At 40.3% G+C, this 16,476-nt stretch overlaps 1 protein-coding gene across 1 annotated transcript in view; it reads right to left on the bottom strand.

The window, feature by feature from the left end:
* rims3 (regulating synaptic membrane exocytosis 3) overlaps positions 1-16,476 on the bottom strand; it is a 75,799-nt gene that overhangs the window by 44,177 nt on the left and 15,146 nt on the right. Inside the window, exon 2 of the mRNA XM_041810024.1 lies at positions 4,102-4,430. Within this exon, the coding sequence (XP_041665958.1) occupies positions 4,102-4,366 (265 nt within the window). The 5' untranslated portion in view covers positions 4,367-4,430. The remainder of the gene's footprint in view (positions 1-4,101; positions 4,431-16,476) is intronic.

The raw sequence follows: 16,476 nt of genomic DNA, 5'->3' as shown, positions 1-16,476 counted from the left end.
TTTGGAGAGGTTTATGCTAATGTGACTGTGAAAACACTCAGAAATCAGTGTCTGCATCCTTTTAACTATTTATAGACTGGAAATTTGGCCGGAAATAGTAAAAGGCTCACATGATATCAAAACTGAGACTGACATTCAGCATGCACATAATCAGATGAGAATAAACATTAAAACTATCACAAAAACTCCTGGTTGGTGGTCAAATGCCTTCGCAGGTTATACAGTGGCAAGATAATAAAAGTACAATGGTGGATCAAAAGGAAGGTTTTTATTCTCCAGATAACACATTTACAATTACATTAGGCCCAATGACCTGACCTTTGACCTATGACCTTGATTTTTTTTATCTGTTTATCCTTGAGTCAGAGAGGACATACGTGCAAAATTTGAGGAAAATCCCTCTATGTGTTCTTGTGATACTGCATTCATAAAAATGGCCTGGACCAACGGGCGGACAACCAGAAAACGTGATGGCTCATCCTCTGGCTATCGCCACCGTGGAGGCATAAAAACAGCAGATTTTGATTAATTAGTCATTAAGCCTTGTGTGTTTGAGTAGGAATGCAATAAAATTCCCTTGAATTGGTCACTGAATGTGAGTAACACAATGTTTTGCCATGCATGACAAAGTTGGCAGTCAGCATGACTATGATGTAATCTTGGCTGAAATCTTCATATTTGCTTTGTACACTAAAAATTCAATTCTCAACACTTCTTGACAATGCAAGGCCAGAGCAGAAACGTCTGCTGAGGAGTCTCGGGTCCTTGGGAGTGCATGGAGCTCTTTTGAGTCTGCAGTAGCACCAATAGTCCTGTATGAAGTGGTCTGCTGGAGCTGAAACTTTCTACCATAATTCATGTCTTTGGTGCTTTTAACGTGTTTCTTTTACAAGTTTGCCTATTATTGGACATTAGTTTTCAACCTGTTAGCCTTCTTAACATGTCTCTTGTAATGCAGCTTTTATTTTCCCTTGCAAGTTTTACTCACGAAGCGTTTTTGATTGCAACATGGATACAGATGAGTAACAAAATCCTTATGAAAACATCATTTTTCAAATGTATTTCCCAAGTGCTCACATTACTTTGCAACAGAAGCAAAATTATTTCACAAAAAAAAAATAATAATACCAGGGTTTACATGATGACGCTCCTTTAGAACTGACCTTTTTGTTAAGCCATAGCACAAACCACTAACCTTGCAAAGCAGATGGATTCGCCCGTTTCTGTGTTTCTCACTGGTAAATCCATCTTGCTAAGCTCCCATCTGAACCATTTGGGCCCAGTTAGAAAGAGACAGGACCAATCAGCGGCGAGGGGCAGTACTTTCAGGCGCGGCAGAGTTGTGACATAAGCAAGCAGCAACAAGGGGTCAGTGCAATTATAGCGTAAAACGTCAGCGTGGATGCTGTTAAAGCGCCAGTTTTATCAGAACTTGACAACATTTCTCAATTTAAAGAAGAACAAAGTACAGCATTGACTTCTTTTCTTTTAAAAAACAACAAAAGTCATGTACTGACATCTTTACAGTTGCCATGGTTTGCGTTAAGCAGTTCTCTATGGAGTTTACTCCTCGGTAGCGGCTACATCTCGTGTTTTGTCGCTCTGATTGGTCAGTAAAGATATGACACACAGAACGTTCATCCAATCACCCTCTGAGTTTTTTTTTCAAAGGCTCTGCTTTTCCCAAACGCTGTCTATGGGAGGTTTTCCAGATGAATGAGTGAAACAAATCCATCTGGCATGTCAGGTTAACAAACCACTGTTGTTCAGTGATATGCTTTAACTTTGTAATGCTCAAGGCTTGCAATCTCAAATAACGGCTGAGGGGTTATCTTCTAATTTGCACGCAGTATACAAACTTCAATGAGGGTTTGAGTTGTCACTGAGAAGCATCATCGGAAAAAAACGAAGAAATCGGTTTTGACTTGAGAAAAAGAATTGTTGAATCTTGCAAAGAAGGAGCTTATACAGAGTTATCACAGCATTTCAAACTTTCAAGAACCGGATAATGACAAGATTCAAAGAGAGCATCACAGTCCAGAACAAGCCTGGCAGAGGCAGGAGGAGAAAGATTTCATAGACTCTGGAAAGAAAACTAGTGAGAGATATGTCTAAAGACCTCAGAATAACTGCCAAGACTCTAGTGAAGGACTTAGCCAAGTCAGGATTCTAGCCTCAAAGCAGATCATCACTAGAGCCCTAAAGGGGAATGAACCAAGATAAGGCCCCGTCCACACGGAGACAAATTCAGGGGTATACGCAAATTTTTTTTGTCCTATTGGCGTTTCATCCACACAGAAACAGCGTTTTGGGAGACTGTAAACATTACTTTTCAAACCTGGGTCCCAGAGTGAACAAATCTGTAAACACTTACCGTTTCATCTCTGTGGGGACAGCCAACCCCATCTTTCTTAAAACGATTACGTCACACATAGCGTAGCCCACTTACGCTGCATGTGCGAATCAAACCAAAACAACTATAGTGGATTACAGGCTTGTGTTTGTGCTCCAGAAGCTAATGAGCTTACTATGGCTTTTATAGCAAAATCCGATGCTTCTTTATCACCACTGTGAACTGCCTACACCAGATGATCTTAAATCCATCGTGGAGAGCAACCAGAAGGGCAACCAGGAGAAAGTTTGGGGCAGTTTTCTGTGATCTTCTTCTCTCTTTTGGTGCATTTCCATGGCAGTGTTACAGCGCCACTGTCAGGCTTGGCATTAATACTACAGCGTTTTTCAGTCATTTTCAGTGGTTCCGTGTGACATTTCCTGAAATGATCCCGTATTTATGGAAAACTTTTTCAAAACAAAATGGAAAAATATTGTTTTTGTCTCTGGGTGGACAAGGCCTAAGTCCACATCTGCAGAAGAGAGACCTTCAAACCAGACTGAAGTATTGTGAGGACAACCTGGAGAAAGATTCTCATACTGGAAGAGTGTCCTTTGGTCAGATGAGACTAAACTAGGGCTCTTTGGCCACTGACATGTTGCTTATGTTTGAAAAAAGAAGAGAGAGGCGCATCACCCAAAGAACACCGTCCCCGCAGTGAAACATGGTGGTGGGACTATTACGCTACAGGGATGCTTCTGTGCAGCTGGAACTGGAAATCTCATAAAAGAAAGAAAGAAAGAAAGATTTGTGGAGATTTTGAAAGAAAACCTCAAAACTGGGTCTGGATCGTCGCTTTCTCTTCCAACATGACAACAACCCAAAGCATACATCACTCCTGGTAAGGAACTACTTCCAGAAGACCAAAGTGAACTGTATGAACCGACCAGCACAAAGTCCTGACTTGAATTCCATTGAAAATCTGTGGGGGGAACTGAAGACCAAGTTCCATGCCAGAAGACCATCAAATCTGGAGGAGCTTGAGAAAGAAGAATGGGCTGGGATTCTTCAGGAGACGTGCCAGAGACATGATGAAAACTACAACAACTGACTGCAGGCTGTTATACAGCAAAAAGGAGACACTATTTACCATTAGTGACAGGGGGGCTTAAATTTAGACTCTGGTAGTTTTTTTTTTTTTTTGTGAAATAATTTTGTTTCTGTGTACAAAGTAAAATTATGAAAGTATGCAAAATTAAACTAGGATGTTTGGGGAGGCTGTGTTAAAAATTCCTTGCTCTAACGGCACTTGGGACATGAGAAATGTAGTATCCATTTAGGGGCTAATAATTTAGTGGTCATCTGACATACTGTCATAAAAACTGACACCTCTTTACAAAGCAAATGACTCCTTCAACAAGAAGATGAGGAAAAGAGAGGTTAACCCTAACCCTAGCTATGGGATTTTATAAGCTAAGAAATAAGGGTAGCCCTTGGCTTACTGGGTGCATCATAAATAGCAGGTTTACTAATAGCAGTTTTAATAAAACCATAAAAAAGGTAGAGGTTACTGTTGGTTTGAATGAACAGAAGCATTTTATCATTTTGAAGGCATGCGGAATATTTTTGGGCTCAAGCTAAGCTAGTAAAGTTCAGATGAATGTAAAAAAATTCAAACTTCATAAAGAATTTAATTTCACTTGCACTTGCAGTGAACCTTTATCTAGAGACCGTACATCCATACAAATCACATCAAACTGTGAACTGACCTTGCTGGTTGAGCTGCTGCGTGCTCTTGCTCCACTGCGACAACCCCACGATGGCCACCATCTTGGCGCCCAGACTGGAGCGCCGCTTCTTGTTGCCGCTGAGAGACGAGGAGTCCGGGCCCCCACTGCCTGGGCTCTTCTCCAGGCTGTACATGGCCCCCGAGATGCTGGAGGAGCGCACCACGTTCCGGGCCGCCGCACTCAGCCCGCTAAGGCCGCTTAACCCGCCCGGGCTGGGCACCTCCACAGAGCTGCTGAGCATCATGGTCCCGCTGGACTGGAGGGGCCGATCAGCTGGGGGGGGGGGGGGCCGGAGATCTGGAGCGGGGCTGAGGGAAGAAGAAGAAAAAGGACATAAAGTTAGGATGGGGAGGGAAGAGAAGCTCAAATAAAAAGGATATCTGGATGTTCAGCGTGTCTTGTGAAATTCAGAATTATAGCTCTTTGCAGCTCCCCGAGGCTGAAGGACGCCGAGTTTAAATTTCAACCACAGTTTGGTTTTCAATTAAATCTCCTACTTATTGCCGAGGCAGCAGAACTGACGTCCTAACCCATAAAAAGACGGATGGAAAGCAAAAAGCTCCGAAAAGTCTTTTTTGACTGAAACGGAGGAAACAAAGAACACAAAGGTCAGCAGATGAGGACAGTGCAGATGGCAGCAGGCTGTTCAAGTGAGTTAAGAAATATCTCCACACACACAAATGTCAGGGCTAGCCTGCTGTTGAGGGGTGACCCTGTCAGCTGGTATTTGTCTCATGTGTTTTTTATGGAATCTCACTCTGTGTTTGACCTTATACAGTGACAGATAATAAACTCACGCAGCTCAAGTTTTGACGGGTTGGCTGAATCCTGCGAGGATACGAGTGTGGTTCTGTGCACACACTAGTGACTAAGTTTAAAACTTGAAAATGTCTGCGCTAAGCAAAGTCTACAGGGAGGTTTAAAGAGGACACTAGCCTTGCATCCCTGTTAGCAAACTGTACAGCCATCTTTGATTATTTCTACATGCCCTTTGTGACACATATGCTCAATAAAATTACCTTGCTTCTTTGGCTTCACCATCTCCTCTCCTTCTCTCCTCTCCTCTCTTCTCTTTGCTTCATTATACCGAGGCTAAACCGATAGCCCAAAGGCACATAAAATATGTAGCTGCACAGTGGCCAACATCCTGCTTTCACACTCCTTTTTTAATATTTCTCTTTCTTCTTTTTAACACTCCCATAAAACTTCTTTCGACCTGCTTTCTCACTTTGTTAATTATTACCGGGCCTGCTGTATGTTTTATTTTTGTCTTCTCACCTTTTTCGTTACCCAGAAAGTACAGCAATGCAGTCTTTTTCTGTCTTTGAAGCCACTTTTTAATAAACTCACAAAATTTAGTTAATGGCCAGATCTTGCTCTTTAGCACACAGTGGGTGATGAATACATGACGACAACTTCAGGTACAAATGGGGTCTGATTTATCCCACTGGACAAATCTTTTATGGTTTTTATGGACCCTGCTTTTGAGAAATCATGTAGTTAAAGCAGTTTCAAAGGTGATCTATTGGGGATAGTGCTGGGAAAATCATGTTACCATACCATACAATAACATACCAAATGATACTTAGGATATTCAAAGGATCTTGTTTCATCTTCTCGCTGGGCAGAGTGCCAGGAGAAGTTACGACAAAAAGGCAGTGACCATTAACTGAAGCTACAGCTGCTACTAGTGGTTGGAGGCTTCATTACAGTTTTCAAAAAGCATCTGACCAGGATTTCAGGTCCACGTTTATAAAAAATACAGCTGATTAGTTAGACTAACTTACAGATCTTTCACCGGTTAATTTGGTAACCTGATTTGGAAATTTAGCCAGCTAACGGCGCACATCTCTATACCATATGATACCATACAATAGCATATGAAATGGTATGATACTATGTGACGATATAGGATATAAAAATATACTACAATACAATATGATACAATACATTAAGATGCGGTTTGAACATCCGATTTCTCATAATAGGACATGCTATGATGCAAATAAAAATATGATATGATACAAGCGATACCATATAATACATAACGACGATGCCACATCAGGTCAGGGCAGGAAAGGATAGAATACAACACTATACGATACAATCAGAGTAACATACGAAGAGGCAACATAATTTCACATTAGGGATGTAACGATAACCGGTATCACTATAAACCGTGGTAAAATTCATGACGGTTAGTATTACCGTGTCAAAATTTAATTACCGTTAAAACTGTGTTTGATTACCGCACTTTGAAAACTCATGGTGATACTGCTCAATTCCTGGAGAAGCCGCAGCGCTCTGTGGCAGTAATGCAACTTCATGGATGCCAGGTGCCGTTAAACACCATAGAGGAAGAAGGAGCAGCGCTCTCTGAGACTCTGGTGTGACTGCCCATTTTGAAAACATGGCAAGAGAGAGCGAGAGAGAGAGCGAGCGAGAGAGAGAGCGAGAGCGAGAGAGAGCGAGCGAGCGAGAGAGAGAGCAAGAGAGCGAAAGAGCGAGAGAGAACGAGAAAAAGAGCGAGAGAGCGAGGGAGAGAGATTGTACACAAAGGTACGTGAAACAGTGAAAGTGTTCTTTCTGTACCAGTTTCTCTTCGATCTGTAAGACTAGATCTAGTCTTGAGCTCTGAATGTAAAGAAAAGTATTCTTGGATCTTATCTACAATTTGCACAAAGTGCAGCTACCTCTTATGGCCATAAGGTGCCATCTTTATTGACATTTGTATGTTTGATGTTAATATTTTAATATTCTGCCAACAAAGTAAACTATGTGTGTTATTTTATTTTATTTAAAAAAAACTTGGTTAAATGATTTCAGTGTGTGTCTAAGTACTTTTTGCACATTTCAAAAATACCGTGATAATAATGATAACAGTGATCATTTTGGTCACAATAACCATTATATGAAATTTTTATATCGTTACATCCCTATTTCACATTATATCAAACCATATGATACAGTAGGACACGGGTCAACAACTACATTTGTACAAGGGCCGGTTTTTCCTTGGAAGACAATGAAGGGGCCAGACTTCACAAAAACTACATTTTAATAAATATTTTGGCCCAATTAACACATAATTGTTTAATTCTTTTTCTTTTTTCTTTAAAAAATGTAAATAAACAGCAGCTGCCACTAGGGGGCAAATGTGATATTTTGGCTATTATATTCCTAGGGCTGGCATGTTGTTATCATTGGGTTTGATGCATTGGGTTCAGTCGGGCAACCAGTCTATTGTGGTGGTTCTGTGTTAGGAAAAACTGAACTCTCCAAGTGCCTGAAATTGGAAAGTTGAGATGGAAAAGATGAAATGACAAATATCTGTACTAGGGCTGGGCAATTAATCGCAAATTAGATTAAACCGCAATATGGCCTGCTGCAATTTTCAAATCACAGACAGGGCAATATTTTTTAACCTGAAATGTATCAAAATACCAGTTGGATACAATATTTTTGCAGATTGTTTTTGCTCTACACACTGTGCATACATTTAAGTGGCTATTTTAGAATACTTCACAAAAATCCTACTTTTCCTGTTCAAAAAATTATTATCCCCCTCAGAATAGCAACTGTTATAAAATTTGCTATATGAGCCAAAATCACAATCAGATAATCTAAAAATAGTTGCATATTAAATTGCAATCGCAATACTGGTAAAAAATAAATAAATTAAAAAAATCAATATTAGATTATTTTCACAATCATTTAGCCCTAATCTTTTTCATTTAAAAAAGCTTAAAAATAAGATAAAAATCTTTAGGAATCTTAGGAATCTTTCAGGAGGTCGAAACAGTGGTAGTTAGAATTGGTCAATCAAATTGAAATCAGTGTATCTCTGGTTCAAGTAGCTCCAAGACCACAACATTGTTTAAAAGGTATTTTTCAATAGATTTGGCCTCTTATTTTGTTCTTAAAGTGCACTTGTTTGATTTATTTAACTATAAAATGTACAAATTTTTCTCCCGGGGGATCATGCCCCCAAACACCCCTAGAAAGATCACAGTGCATATGATCAGACTGGTACCACCTCTGCCTCAAACCCTGTTTCTACAAAAGGTCCAGCAAATTTGTGCTAGTAGTCTCCCAATTAATGAAATGAGGATCACCTGAGTGTAGTGAAGGTGTCTCAAGTGATTGTAGTATAAAGACACCTGTATCTGGAAGGTCCAGCCACTGGTTAATCAGTATTCCTGACTACCATTACACCATGAAGACAAAAAAACACTCCAAGAAACTCAGAGAAAAGGTGATTAAAAAACTATAACATGTGATGGAAACAAAATGATATTCAAGACACTGAACATCCTCCAGAGTTCAGTCAAATCCATCATCGAGAAAGGACGCATGTGTAAATCTGCCTAGATCCGTCCGTCCTCACAAACTGAGTGCAAGAAGGAGACTAGTGAGAGAGGCCCCCAGAAACCTATGACTACTCTGAAGGAGTTATAAGCTTCAGCAGCTGAGATGAAGGGACTCTGCATATAACAACTGTTGCCAGGGTTCTTCACCAGTCAAAGCTTTATGGGAGAGTGGCAAAGAGAAAGCCACTGTTGAAGAAAACTCATTCTCACTGGGAGACTCCATGGTCAGGTGGGAGAAAGTTCTTTGGTCTAATGAGACCAAAATGGAGCTTTTATTAGGCCATCAGACGAGACACCAAACACTGCACATCACCACAAACACACCATCCCTGTGAAGCATGTTGGTGGCAGCATCATGCTGTGGGGATGCTTCTCAGCATCTGGCCCTGGAAGGCTCGTAAAGGTAGAGCGTAAAATGAATGTGGCGAAATATAGGACTATCATGGAGGACAATCTTATTCAGCTTGCAAAAGAGCTGCAACTTGAGAAGAAAAGAATGGGGTAAATTAGCAGCATGTACTAAATAAATACTAAATAGGGTTTTTTTTTTTTAAACGAAAAATGTCAAAGAAGCCAAATGATATTGACGATATAAAGCGCCCAAGAGGATGCATGCTTTTTATTAGCACTGTATACATTATTTCCAGCACAGCAGCCCTGGGACTTATTTTGATCTTCAGCCCTTCGTAGCATATCCATTCCACTCTCTCTTCCATAATTCTGACTCTACCCATTGTCCAATCTACCAAAGACAAAGGCACAAAATATCATTTAAGAGATAATGAATAAATACACACAATTGAAGGGTAAAAAAGTGTTTCAATTCAAAAATATATGAAAAGACAAAGCTGAAGAATCTGGATTAAAATCAGCAGCATTCGTCACCTAAAGAAGCAGGATCTCTGAGATTCCCCACCGACCATAACATCTCCAGAGCCATGCTCTAGCGTGACTGAACTACAACAATGACATACCAGTAACACGGGGAATGCTGCACAAATTCTTCATGCAACTTAAACATGACTGTAAATCATACATAATACATACACAGAACAGTGAACACTATACACTGGCCTCAATACGTCTTTGGATATCAAATGTAAAGGCCCTGCGCTTCCGATGTCTCTGAAACTCATCATCACATTTGCTTTACTTTGTCACGGCAACACATTTATAATGCTTAAGGCCTGAAAGAGGCTGCTGAATGGCTCTTTTTAGGGATAAATGCAGTTTCACAACAAGTAGATGCTATTGAGGTGGAGCACGCTGAGGTAGAAAAGGGCAAATTTTGACATTTTGTGATGAAACTCATAATAATAGCCAAGTAAGAAGAGAGAATGGATGCTTTATACAGAGCTGCTGCGGTGGCATTTGCTGTGACAGGAAAAGGGCATAAATGTAAAAGGTATAATAAGTAAAATTTGGTGAGTTTATATGCCCTTAATTTCTTCCAGTTTTTCTTCTCCCTCTCTACATCTCTCTTTTTTGATTCCAGCTCCTCTGCGTGGCTCTCTGGGGGGGGCCTCTGTACTTTGAACACACAGCGAGCAGAGCAGCAGAAAACGAGGATAGGGGAGGCTGTTGAGAGAAGGGAGATAAACAGAATAATTCTGCTTTCAGAGAGCCACGAGGACTGACAAGTAGAAGCGAGGGAAGACGAAAGACAGGGAGAGAGAAACGTGGGCAGAGAGGATGCTTCATAATGGATGGACGGAGAGAAAAACACGGCAGGAAGCCGGGGCCTGGTCTGTGAGGAATAATGGAGTGAAAGGCGGACAAGGAGAGGGAGTGGAGTATGACACTGATGGTGACAAAGACTGAGACGTGCATCCATTCGTCCCCTTAATGATGAGATCTTCAGGCAGTGTGGTTGTGTGAGAGTGGCTGAAGACATGCGCCCGAGTGAAACAGGGTGAAGTTTAGTGTGCTGTGTATACAGTGTCGAATATGATTCACCTTAGTATTGCTAGTTTTTGACTTCTTAAAGAAATACACACAAAAAAAGGCACAAAGGAACATCTTTCTACTGCATCATAAATGCTGATAAATGGAGCCCTATTTGGTTGGTTCAGCCACAAATATCACATCAAATATTCAGAAATAGGCTTACATCTGCAGCTTAAATTATTTCTTATGTGCAGAACATCACATCTCACTGTTATAGTGTTATATCGCTGTGCCTTAGGGTATTATAAGTTAACAGTTCAGCATGTCAAATTACATTACGTTACGCTGTGGAGCAACGTAGGGAGAGCATAACGTAACATGGCACGACAAATGCTAAATCATGTTACCTTCAGTTACATCTAGTATCAGATCTTTCTACGGACATAAGGAGTCGTCAGCTCGTTGCTGCTCCTGCATCGTCGCACTAACGTTCCTAGGGGTGGGGAAGGGTCAGTGTATTTTATGGCAGATGCATTTCCTGGTTGAAACCACACTCAAAATCAGGGGAAACTCTTGTTATTCTGTTTTTTGTTTTTGACAAAAAAATGTAAAAAAAAAAAAAATTAAAAAAAAAATGGAAGAACAAGCTTTTTTCATTTTTGGCAAAGAAACCCTCAAAAAATATTAAAAAGGGGTCCACTTTTCATTTTTTCAATTCCATTATTTTATTTTATTTTTTTATGAGATAACTGAGAAAAACGAAGTGATATGACCCATTAGGAAAGGTGAACATTTCAAAATAAAAGCCCTCATGTCAATATTTAAGCCATCCAAGCCAACATTTACCTGTTAGACCCAGGCTATTCAATTAGAGGCCCTGGGACCAGATCAGGCCCCCAAGTTCATTTCTCGTGGCCCTTTAAAGATCCAGTTTGTACAATTTCCAACCCTAAAAATCTAAATTATTTTAAAAAGTAAAATTGTATAATTTTTTCAACTGAGGTCTTACAGTATCTCAGATATTTCCCAAACCTCCACGGCCTCCTTCTCTATACTAGTACTGAGCATTGCTCCTTTAAGAAGGACTCATTGTTTGTACCAGCCAGGAAGTTAGGCTATACAGCATAACAGATGGGTACAGTTTCTCTACGGAATGTAGCGAGTTTTTTTTTATAAAAAATAGGCCACAAAACAATGCTGCTAGATTTACACACTATCAACAATTTGTGAAGTGTTATTCCCAGAAAGCCTCTGTGCTTTTGTCACAATTTCGCAGTGCAAGAGCTGTCAAAGCCTGCTGGAAAACCCTCTAATGTGGCTAAATTGAAACAAGTCTGCAAAGAAGAGTGGGTCAAAATTCCCCCACAGTGATGTGAAAGACTTATTGACAGTTATCGCAAATGCTTGCTTGCATTTGTTGCCACCAAGGGTGGACAAGCAGGTACTAAGTTTAGGGGGCTATGATGGGTTTACATGGCCGAGCAGCTGCATCCAAAGCCATACATCACCAAGTGCGATGCAAACTGTCGGATGCAGTGGTGTAAAGCACACCGCCACTGGACTCTGGAGCAGTGGAGACGTGTTTTCTGGAGTGCCGGATCGTGCTTCTCCATCTGGCAATCTGATGGACGAGTCTGGGTTTGGTGGTTGCCAGGAGAACGGTACTTGTCTGACTGCACTGTGCCAAATGTAAAGTTTGGTGGAGGGGGGATTATGGTGTGGGGTTGTTTTCAGGAGCTAGACTTGGCCCTTAGTTCTAGTGAAAGGAACTCTGAGTGCTTCAGCATACCAAGAGATTTTGGACAATTCCATGCTCCCAACTTTGTAGGAACAGTTTGGGGATGGACCCTTCCTGTTCCAACATGACTGTGCACCAGTGCACAAAGCAAGGTCCATAAAGACATGGATGAGAGAGTTTGATGTGGATGAACTTGACCTCAACCTGGTAGAACACCTTTGGGATGAATTAGAGCTGAGACTGAGAGTCAGGCCTTCTCGTCCAACATCAGCGTGTGACCCCACAAATGCGCTTCTGGAAGAATGGTCAAAAATTCCCATAAACACACTCCTAAACCTTGTGGAAATCCTTCCCAGAAGATTTGAAGCTGTTATAGCAGCAAAGGGTGGACCGACATCATATTAAACCCTATGGATTAAGAATGGAATGTCACCTATGATCATATGCGAGTCAAGGCAGGTGAGCAAATACTTTTGGCAATGTAGTGTAAGACGGCCTACATCAGAAAATAGAGCATTTTCACTTGGAGCGTGACACACTTCAACAAGCAGGTGAAACTTAAAACTACACGTTTAGTTCTAAAGAAACCCTTTTTCTGTGCTCTTATGCTCAGACATGACTTTAGCGTTCCATCACAGGTTTGTTTTAGGGGGGATAAGAGGGGTTTTGACCCCTGAATATGCATTAAAATGCATTATCTCTTTTTTATTCTGTAATACAGTGTTTCCCACAGGATTTCAGGAGACGATAGAGGGGGATCCTGACCATTCTAGGGTAATCTCAGGGCATGCTCCCCTTTGAGAAAAATTTGGACATTCTTAAGTTAAGTGTAGCAATTTGATGCATTTTTAGAGCAGAGTTAAATCAGGGGTCTACTGGTTTTAATTCCACTGGATGGTTAAAATTTTTCCCTGACCTAACAATAAAGATTTTCTTTTCTTTAAAAATCAGTTATTGGCATCTAAAGATGACTTTTACCTTGTCTGTAGTGGATTTTTATATCCATTTATATAAAAAAGCAAAGGCTGCTGAATGCATTCTCTTATACAGACAAATCAATTTTGGGCTCAGTTTGGTGCTTTCTGTGAAGAGGATTTAAAACACTTAATATTTTCTTTTTTTGTGTAGGTTTTGTTCAAGGCAAGAAGCCGCCATGTACCTGTCCTCACACTGCGTTTGGTTGGACCTGAAGGTTCACCCGGAGCCAATCTATCTCCATCTCGGTGCCAGACAGCTCCCCTGCCATATGTCACCGTGCGCTCTAACTTCTCATCTCAGAGCTCATTTATTTCTCCTCCTGTCAGCAAATCGTCCCATTCCACCCAGCCGGATGGAGGCGATCAGCTCCTCCTCCGCACCTCGATGCCACCTGTTTCCACCCCACGCAGACCACTGGTCTGTATGATCTGGATCGGCATTATTTGTATGAGCGTTATAGCTTGTCCACAAGTAGAGCGCTGGGAAAGAAAGGGCTTCATTCCTCCATCTGCAACGGGGAAAAATGACTTGAAGAATAAAAATAGGGGTTGGATTGTGAGAAAGAAGTCCAGAAGAACAGTCACCTCTGAGGATAGGGCACACACATTCAGCTAAAGAAGAATGGCCGTCTTTTATTGCCAACATGTAAGCTGTTCCCTTATAAAATAAAATATTGACAAAATGAGTCAAGCGTTTTCTTGTCTCTGAATATTTCCAAAAATGAAGGGCAGCTTCTCCATGGGTTAAACTGACCTCAGCTGCCTAGTAGAAAAGCGTTGGCAAGCTTTAGCCATAAAGACCATAAAACTTTAACTTTAGCTGTGATCCAGCCAAGCATTGCTGTCAGCAGTCAGCGTGAGCTGGTGTAGTGAAGCAGACTGTGATCGCTACTTTAGTTTCTCCCATAAACACAAGTGTCTGAACCTTGTAATAAGATATGGACGAGTGATCCTTTAATGGTGTGTTTAAAGTTGCTCTCTCACACTGAGGCTACATTGACACTGCAGGTCAGTTAATTAAGAATTAGCTGCAGAGTAGATGGGAGAGATGGACTGCAGGCCCGAGTCTCTGAAGGAAACAAATAACACATTCAATATATTTCCAAGGTAGCTCGTGCAAATCAACACCAACCTACAGTTTAATCATAATTTTCAAAGAGTTTTTTACAAGTTACAGTGAGGTAAAACAGAAACACTGACAATACGATTCACTAACTCATTTCTAGAAATGTTCTGGTACCATTTTTTCCTTCCCGATATGATTCCGATACCATTGTGAACTTTCTAGACTGACTGTGCAGACTAGCAAAATGACCCTAAAGTTGTTTTTCTGCAGATTATTGAATTTAATGCTAAATATTAAATAACAACAATACAGGGGGCTGCATCACAGGCTCTCTCTGTCTCTCTCTCTATTACTCAGGCAGCATGAGGTAGAGCACATATGTCCTGGGACTGCTTCCAGCATGACACCTTTCTCATTGCATTTCTCCCTTATGATAAATTTATGAATGGAAACAAACATCAGAGTGAGGAGTTTTGAGAAGGAGGCTGGGCAGCGCTGAGCTGTGCTGGTCTGAACTCAGTGTACATGCAGATTAAAGGGGGCTCCATGTTACAGAGGTGAGTTAGAGCAATTGAACTCACAACCAATGGCAGGCAACATGACAAAACCCAGCCTGTTACATCTGCAATAATTAAAAATGTATATCTTTTGAAACTTTAGGACAGTGGTTCCTAACCTTGTTTCCCCTGAGTACATTTTTTCTTGACAAAAATAAAGTTATATTTATAAACTGCCTATTACAAACGATGTATTAGGGTCACTCTGAAAATATAACTTGAAATTCTCAAGTTAAAAAAATAATAATAATTTACAAGGAAAAAATTGGACATTTTTTACTTGAAAGGTTGTAAATGTAAGGGAACCAAAACTACAAATTTTTGAAATTATAAAGTTGGAAAAAAAAAAAACAATATTTTATTACTTTCAACTGTTTTATATTTATCATTTTGAAAATGTTTGAACACTCCTTTAACTAAGAAATTTAAGTTCCTTTTCTCATAATTTAATGACCTTTTGAACTCTGAAATTCTACTTTTTCTTCTAAATATACTATTTAATAATCTAAAAAAATACGTTTTTTCCTGAAATACTTACTTTTTAATTTAAAAATGTTTTTTAAAAAATGTTTTAGTGGTAGTTTTAAAAATATAAAATGCTGGCGTCGGCCAAAACCATTTTTCATTATTTTAATTTTTTTCAGTGCTATCAGTGCTATTTTCACCCTTTACATATGTCAGTGAGTTTAAACTAGAGCAGACTGATTAATCAGCCCGCCGATCAATCAGGCTCATTTTAGAGAAAGTAAAGTGTCCAAAGATTCTGAGTATCACCATTCAGTGTTAAATTATTTGAAAGATACCGTTTACATTCCTTGAAAAGTGGTGATTTTACAGATAGAAGGTTTTGGCCCGACACAAGCGATATGTACGTCAGAGCAGACAGGGCCTCGTGACCCTCCTGAGGTCTTCAGTGCCACCCCTAGGGGTCCCCTGACCCCAGGTTGGGAACCGCTGCTTTAGGAAATATTTGACATACTGTAACACCTTGATTAAAAACATCCTTGAATAGGACTGGTCACTTTTTAAATCAATATAGATATTTTGGTGTGGAAATTCTACATACTTTATCTTTGAGTATCATATTTTTCTTATCAAATTACCAACAATTTCATTTTTGTACACATTAGAAAGAGCAACAATATACAATAGTATATCAATATTTCTCCACCCCTAGTTTTAGTTCATCTCTAACTTTTACTACATATCTTATTGGTGTTTTTTGTGTGTTTGCTGTTGAATGAGATTCTTTACGTGTTTTGCCAAGTTTAATTTTGGCTGCTCCGTGTGGAACAGTAGAGAGTGAAATGACCTGGCAACAGCAACAGAAACAGAACATTAAGAACTGCTGGCCAATTGAAATCCCTGGATCGTCATGATCAACGTCAATTATTCGTCCTGACTATTCCTACTGCAGTGTGGTCACCTGCCAACTACCGGTGTTCCCCTAACAGAAGCTATGCGTCACTCTTAATTTGATCAGGCCATCCTGGCTGAGAGAGGACGCTGCATTTTTATGTCAACTCTAAAGCTTTGTCTGTGCAGGTCAGCTGGATGATAGGAAAAAGAGCAAGATCTTACTGTTTCTTTATTTTAGATGCAATTTTCTACATACATTGTGCAGCTTGCAGTGAGATGTACAAGTGAAAATAGCTGGATGAAAATGAATATTCATGATGAATAATGTCCCCGGCAGTGCACAAGGACAGGCAGGAGCTGTAATGCACTTCCTGTTGAGGCTACCATGGATACATCCCAG

Source organism: Cheilinus undulatus, linkage group 16, assembly GCF_018320785.1.
Source record: "Cheilinus undulatus linkage group 16, ASM1832078v1, whole genome shotgun sequence".
Lineage (NCBI taxonomy): Eukaryota > Metazoa > Chordata > Actinopteri > Labriformes > Labridae > Cheilinus > Cheilinus undulatus.
This window is presented reverse-complemented; position numbering and strand designations above follow the sequence as displayed.